This window comes from Protobothrops mucrosquamatus, unplaced genomic scaffold, assembly GCF_001527695.2.
Source record: "Protobothrops mucrosquamatus isolate PMUCROS unplaced genomic scaffold, P.Mucros_1.0 scaffold9121, whole genome shotgun sequence".
In the NCBI taxonomy this organism is placed as follows: Eukaryota; Metazoa; Chordata; class Lepidosauria; order Squamata; family Viperidae; genus Protobothrops; species Protobothrops mucrosquamatus.
In genome coordinates this window covers 18317-25388 of record NW_015394913.1, presented here as the reverse complement: position 1 = coordinate 25388, position 7072 = coordinate 18317, and the positions used below count along the sequence as shown (strand labels likewise).

Here is a 7072-nt window from a genome sequence, read left to right as displayed (position 1 = left end):
GAGAAAAAGAGGGAGGTGAGAGGAAAGAGGGAGAGAAGGGAGGGAGAGTGTGAATGATAGAAGAGAGGGAGAGGGGAAAGGAAAGAGGAAGGGAGGGGGAGAGAGAGAAGGGAGAGAGAAGAGCAAGAAGAGGGAGAGGGGAAGGAAAGAAAGAAAGGGAGAGAAGGAAGGGGGAGAGGGGAGAGTGAAGAGCAAGAAAGAGGGAGAGGGGAGAGGAAAGAAAGAAGGGAGGGAGGAGGAGAGCGAAGAGCGAGAAAAAGAGGGAGGTGAGAGGAAAGAGGGAGAGAAGGGAGGGAGAGTGTGAATGAGAGAAGAGAGGGAGAAGGGAAAGGAAAGAGGAAGGGAGGGGGAGAGAGAAGGGAGAGAGAAGAGCGAGAAAGAAGAGAGGGAGAGGGGAAGGAAAGAAAGAAAGGGAGAGAAGGAAGGGGGAGAGGGGAGAGTGAAGAGCAAGAAAGAGAGGGAGAGGGGAGAAAGAAGAGGGAGAGGGGAGAGGAAAGAGAAAGAAGGGAGGGAGGAGGAGAGCGAAGAGCGAGAAAAAGAGAGGTGAGAGGAAAGAGGGAGAGAAGGGAGGGAGGAAGAGGAGAGGGAGAGGGGAAAGGAAAGAGAAAGACAATGGGGGAGAGAAGGGAGGGAGGGGAGAAGGGAGAGAAGAGCGAGGGGAGGGGAGAGGAAAGAGAGGGAGAGAAGGGAGGGGGAGAGTGAGAAAGAGAAGAGAGGAAGAGAGAGAAAGGGAGAGAGAGAAAGAAAAAGAGGGAGAGGGGAGAAGAGAGAGGAAGGAGAAAGAGGGAGAGAAGGGTGGTGTGTGTGTGTGTGTGTGTGAGAGAGAGAGTCCAGAAAGGATCCCCAGAGGGAGGAGCAGCAGCTCCCCCCCCCTTCCCTGGAGGCCTCACAGCTGCCTTAGCAGAGCCCTAACAGGGAAAGCGGAAATAAAGGCTGAGTCACGGTCATCATCATCATCATCATCGGGTGACGCCTTGCCCAGCCTCCTCCTCCCCCCCCCAGAGGGGAAGTGAGGTCACCCTCCCAGAGTGCTGACCGTCTGCGGAAGAGGCCCTGGCACGGAGAGGCTGAGTTGGCCAATCCCGGCGGCCCGCTGAGAACCACCCGTGGCGCGGACAGAAATTGAGGGAGGGTCTGCAGGCTGGCTGGCAAAAGGGAGCGGGGAGGCCGGGCGGTCTCCGCTTCTGGATTCGGCTCACGTGCAGAGTGGAGACTGAGCCTGGTCCCTAGGAGGGACAGCCAACAAATGAGAGGGAGAGGGAGGAAGAGGAAAGAGACAGAAAGAAAAAGAGAGAGGAAAGATAGAGATATAGAGATGATACACATGTATCTATATTTATATCTATATCTATATGGACAGATTTAGATATACAGAAATGATTGATATAAAGATAGGTAGATGACAGACAGAAGACAGGTAACGAGAGACCAGATAGATAGACACACAGAGATAGATGATAGATAGATAGATAGATAGATAGATAGATAGATAGATAGATAATCGTATCGTGGGAGCAGCCCAGGGCCCGGAGGATTAAAGGCTGTTCCTGCCAGATTTCCTCAAAACCAGAAGCTGCCTAAACCGTCGGACCAGCTCAGGGGCCTGTTGTGTGGCTCCCTTGGTACTGTGGGCTGCACAGCACTGATTTAACTGGGTTGACCTTGCAGGCCCATGACTGCGGGAGACACACACGCGCACGCACCCCGAGCCCTCCACCGCCCTAGACCCAAACGCGAGAGACGGAGAGCCCCCCCAGGATCCGAACGGTGGGGAGGAGACCCAAGCGCCGCTCGTCCACCACGAGGGGAGTCAGAAAGAGGAAGGACGAACTTCAATTCCAGAGGAAATTGAGGGAGACGTCGCAGCCGAGAGGAAACCGGTCCCCTTCCCACTGAGTGGGTGGCGCTGACTGGAGGGGATCTGGCCTCCGACGCGGCTGGACCTCAGAGGCGATCCTGAGGAGGGCGAAAGGGCCGCAGGCAATGGACCCAGGCCTTGTCCCTTTTGTGACCGGTGGGCTTCGGCTCCCCTGGGGCAGCCTGTTTCCCCCCCTCCTGGCAGCCCGTCTGCACCTACGTCCCTCCCCTGGAGGAGAAGGGGAACAATGTGCCACAGCCGGGGAGGCTGCAGGTCCTGGTGCCGAGGAAACGGACCCTCCCCCTCTGTGGGCCGCCAAAGCCCCCCACCGCCCTGCCCTTCCCCAAAGAAGCAGGCGGAGGTGTGAAGCTCCCCTCTCTTTATTGACCGATACTTCTCAGGCAGGAATGCAATTACACTAATAAATAATTATTGAAAAGAAATCGAAGTTTGGAGTGGTGGATCTGAAGCAGGAAGCCAGGCCGACTCTCGCTGCTCTGCCGGGGCTGGGTGGCTGCAGGGCTTTTGGGTGGCAGAGGTGGGAAGAAGCCGAAGGGGAGGCCGGGCGCAGCCGGGGTGGGGGACCCTGCCCATCTCTCTTCCCTCGGGGAGGCCGGCACCCGTGTCCGAGGGGGAAGGAGCAGGGCTGGGCCTTCCGCCTTCTCCCCCGGCTGCTGCCGCTGCAGCTCAAACATTGTGCATCTTCTTGGTCAGCTGATGCTCTTCGTCCACCACCTTGGACTTCAGGTGCTCCTTGTAGGAAAGGATGTCGCCGGGCCACTTGCTGATCGTCCTCTTCTCACAGACCCAGATCTCCTGGGCCACCTGGGGGGAGAGAAGAGGGAGGGCCTACGTGAGGGAGAGGGGGAGGAGGAACCCGCAGGATGGGTTTGTACAGCTTGCTGAATCGTGGTTTGCCAACTTCGTTGTGTGAATCGTACAGCGGCACATTTTATGTCTAAACTGCACTACACCCCCCCCACCTCCGCCCCCAACAGACCTTGGGTTTCTTCCTACATTCTGACGCTCGACTTTGGCAGGAAGCTGGAGGCCTCCGGAGCACCGGGGCCTTGCGAGGAGCTCCCCAAGTTTTCACTTCATGCAACTCCCCGAAACCGTTAACAGGCGGTCCTCGTTTTGGCGACCACAAAGGGACCATGGCTGTTCGGTTGTTAAGCAAAGGGCTCGCTAAACACTGTCAGCTTTATAGATCCTAAATGCGAGAGATGGCTGTGGAGTTACTTTTTCAGGACCGTCACAACTCAGGTGTCGCTCACTGAAGCAGCCACTAAACGAGGACTGCCTGTATTCCAAGCGCCACAATCACACCGAGACCTTTTCCGGGAACTCGGTGCACGGCTTGCCGGCCGGTTTGCTTGGATCGGTTTCCAGGATGATCCGAGGAGGCCCCCAACCGCGCCCCCCCCAGAAGCGTGTTTTGTGTGGGATGCCGGGAACCGTCTCTGCCAATTACGGTATGTGGGCAAGGCTCAGGAGCTCCGCAGGGGGAGGGGCGTCAGAGGTCAAGGAGAAGCCCTGCCCCCCCCTAGCCCAGGTAGGCCCCCGTGGCAGCCTCCCCCCATTGGACGGACCTGCTGGATGAGGCGGAAGTCGTGGCTGACCAGCATCATGCCGCCTTCGAAGTCGTTGATGGCATCGGCCAGGGCGTCGATGGTCTCGATGTCCAGGTGGTTGGTGGGCTCGTCCAGGAACAGCATGTGGGGGTTCTGCCACGCCAGCCACGCAAAGCACACGCGGCACTTCTGCCCGTCCGAGAGGTTCCGGATGGGGCTGACCTGCCGAGCAGAGCAGAGCCCGTCTCACCCACGCCCGACCTTCCCAGCCGGCCCACGGGGAGGGGTGGGCAAAGGCCACCAAACGGGCCCGAGGTTCAGCACCATCGTCCCCAGCTGGCGAGAGAGAGACCGGTCGCTGCTGCCTACGGGAGACCGCCAGAACTGGCCCGGAAGAATGCCAGGGGGGGGCGGGCGCTCCCCTCCCTCTCCCGCTGAGCTCCCTCTGCGAGAACGGCTGCCCCGCCCTGGGAGACCCCCTGCCCCGGGATCCAAGCTGCAGGTGAAATGGGTGGTGATCCACAGGAGCCGGCTGCTTCCGGCCCCAGATCCTCCACCCCCCGAGAGGGAAGGGAACCGGCCTGCCGCTCACGGAGCCTGGACGGGAGACGCGTGGAGGTCCCGGGCTGCTCGGCCCCTTGCCTCCGGGCGGAGCAAGCGAACCGCAGCAGGAGGGGCCTCAGCAGGAGCCCCCCCCCGGAAAGCCCCCCATCCCTCCCTAGGCAGAGTGGGGCTGGACTAGAAGACCTCCAAGGTCCCTTCCAGCTCTCTTCCCCTCTAGAGCCGGGCCCCCCACCTGCTGCTTCCCGGTGAGCCCGTAGCGGCCGATGATCTTTCGCATCTCCTCCTTCTCCTTGATCTCCGGGTAGCACTTCAGCATGTACTCCAGCGGGGAGAGGTCCAGGTCCAGTTGGTCTTGCAGGTGCTGGAGGGGGGGGGAGAGGGGAGGGTCCGTTAAGAGTAAGAGGAGACTTCTCCTCCCCCCCCTTCTGAAAAGGCCTTTGCGTGGGAGGGGGAGGAGGGAGGGGAGACCCGGACATCAAAGTCCAGGAACGCCTCCCGGGAGCGCCCTTCCCTCTCCCCAAACTCCACCTGGTGGTAGCGGCCAATCTTGACGTGGGAATGCTTCCGGATCATCCCGTCGGTGGGGAGCAGCTGAAAAGGAAGCGGCGGGTGAGACAGCTGCGGAAAGGAAGACACCCCCCACACCCCCCACACCCCCCCTCCAGGGAGCTCGGCCCGTACCAACCCCGCAGGGGTGGTTGGGGTGGGCTTACCTCTCCGGTCAGGAGTTTGAGTAGCGTCGATTTACCCGCTCCGTTCGGCCCCACGAGAGCCACCCGCGTGTCCAGGTCGATGCCGAACTCCAGGTTGTTGTAGATCCAGTGCTGCAGGGGAAGCGCAAGGGAGGCTCGACATCCCGTCCTCCCTACCTCTCCCCCTCCCTCCCTCTCCCCCTCCCTCCCTCTCCCCCTCCCTCCCTCTCCCCTCCCTCTCCCCTCCACTCACCCCGTCTTTGCTGTAGCGGAAGCTCACGTTTTGCACCATGATGACCGGGGGAGGGATCTTCCCACACGAGGGGAAGTAGAAGGAGAGCGTCTGGGCGAAAAAAATTTTTTTTGGGTTATCATACGGAATTAGAAAAATGGCAAAAGTAACTATAAAAGTGACCATGTCAACCTCCTATCAAGAAAACTGATACGAAATGTTTGATCGATGGCACCTGCCACCAGCAAGATCGGCGAAAATGTTTAAAAAGGTGTCAGAGAGATGTTGGAAATGCCAACAGAAGCCGGGCACGTATTATCATGCTTGGTGGACACGTGACGAAGTAAAGAGTTATTGGGAAAAGATAGTTGGTTAGAACAGATGTTAGGAGAACGAAGTTTATTTTAAACCTGAACTTTTTCTGTTGGGTATAATGCCAGAAAGGGCTAATAAAATAAAGCTTATATTTGATTTTGCGCGTCACAACAGTGGCAAGAATATTTGCGCAACACTGGAGAAACGAAGGAATACCATCAGATGAGGAAATAATTAAAATAATACTAGAATGCGCAGAGATGGACAGATTGACTATGACACTGAAAGAAAAAGAAACGGAATATTATCAAACTTGGGACTTATTTTATCAATGGCTGGAGGAAAGAAGAAAGGATTAGGAATTATTATTATTATTATTATTATTATTATTAATAATAATAATAACAACAACAACAATAATAATTATAAAGTTGGAAGGGACCTTGGAGTTCATCTAGTCCTGCTCAGGCAGGTAACCCTATATACCATTTCAGACAAATGGCTGTCCAGTCTCTTCTTAAAAACTTCCAGTGTTGGAGCATTCACAGCTTCTGGAGGCAGGTAGTTCCACTGGTTAATTGTTCTAACTGTCAGGAAGTTTCTCCTTAGTTCCAGGTTGCTTCTCTCCTTGATCAGTTTCCACCCGTTGCTTCTTGTCCTGCCCCTAGGTGCTTTGGAGAATAGCTTGACTCCCTCTTCTTTGGGGCAGCCCCTGAGATACTGGAAGACTGCTATCCTGTCCCCCCTCGTCCTTCTCTTCGTTAAACTAGACAGACCCAATTCCAGCAACCGTTCCTTACATGCTTCAGCCTCCAGTCCCCTCCAGTTTACATGTATTAGCATGTAAACTCAGACAGCACGTTGGTTGAAAAAATATTATTGTTATGTATGGAAAAATGAATTAAAAAAACCTTATAAAAAATAAGGAGGGGAGCGTCTGGGGACACACGGACAACTCACAACTCTGTCCGGGGTGCACCGGGGGGGAGGGTGAGGGGGGGCAATCCCGCTCGCCACCCACCTTATCGTTGATGACGCGTTCGGTCAGTCCGGAGGCCATCATTTTCTGGAGGGTCTTCTCTTTGCTCTGGGCCTGGCGGGCCAGCTTGGCGCTGCCGTGACCGAAGCGGGCGATGTAGTTCTGCAAGGGCGCAAGAGTTTCCTTTGGGGGGGCGGAAAGAAGCCGCCGGGGGGTGGGGTGCGACCCGGCCGGAGCTTAGCCCGACTCAAAGGGCCGCCAGCTCGGGAAGAGGCAGGCCGGTCGTACCTTCATGTGGGCGATCTGGTCCTGCTCCCAGTGGAAGCGCTTCATCTGGTTCTCCTCCAGCTCCAGGCGCGTCTTCACGTACTGGTCGTAGTTGCCCTGCGGGGAGGGAGAGGCGTTCGCAGATTCCCCCACCACCCCGCAACCAATGGGTTCTGCCACCACCGAAAACAGGAACCCCCCCCGGACCTCTGGGAAGGGCGCTGCTTTCCCGGGACCGGGCCGAGTCCGCCCCCCCGGCTTACCGTGTAGTACTTGAGTTTGCGGTTGTGCAGGTTGATGATGTTGGTGCAGACGCCGTTCAGGAAGTCCTGGGAATGGGAGATCAACACGAGGATGCGCTTGAACCTGAAAGAGGAAGCCCAGAGGTTACTCCGCCCCCAGCCGAAGAACACCCCCGCCCCTGGGAAGGCAGCCCCCCCTCCAAGCGCCGGGATGCCCGTCTCACGTTTTCAGCTCCTCCTCCAGCCACACGCAGGCGTCCAGGTCGAGGTGGTTGGTGGGCTCGTCCAGCAGCAGCATGAAGGGCCGGATGAAGAGCGCCCTGCGGAGAGAGGAACCCCTCAGAAAAAC

General features: G+C 57.3%; 1 protein-coding gene across 1 annotated transcript; it reads right to left on the bottom strand.

Annotated features, from left to right (window-relative positions):
• Positions 1 to 2222: 2222 nt before the first annotated feature.
• ABCF2 (ATP binding cassette subfamily F member 2) lies at positions 2223 to 7061 on the bottom strand (the record flags this gene model as incomplete). The annotated part of the gene is made up of 10 exons (XM_015830200.1): positions 2223 to 2683; positions 3451 to 3654; positions 4229 to 4357; positions 4525 to 4587; positions 4710 to 4820; positions 4942 to 5031; positions 6257 to 6376; positions 6503 to 6598; positions 6745 to 6847; positions 6948 to 7061. Coding segments are annotated over 10 exons (1168 nt in total), but the record flags the coding sequence as incomplete, so codon positions are not given.
• Positions 7062 to 7072: the final 11 nt, after the last annotated feature.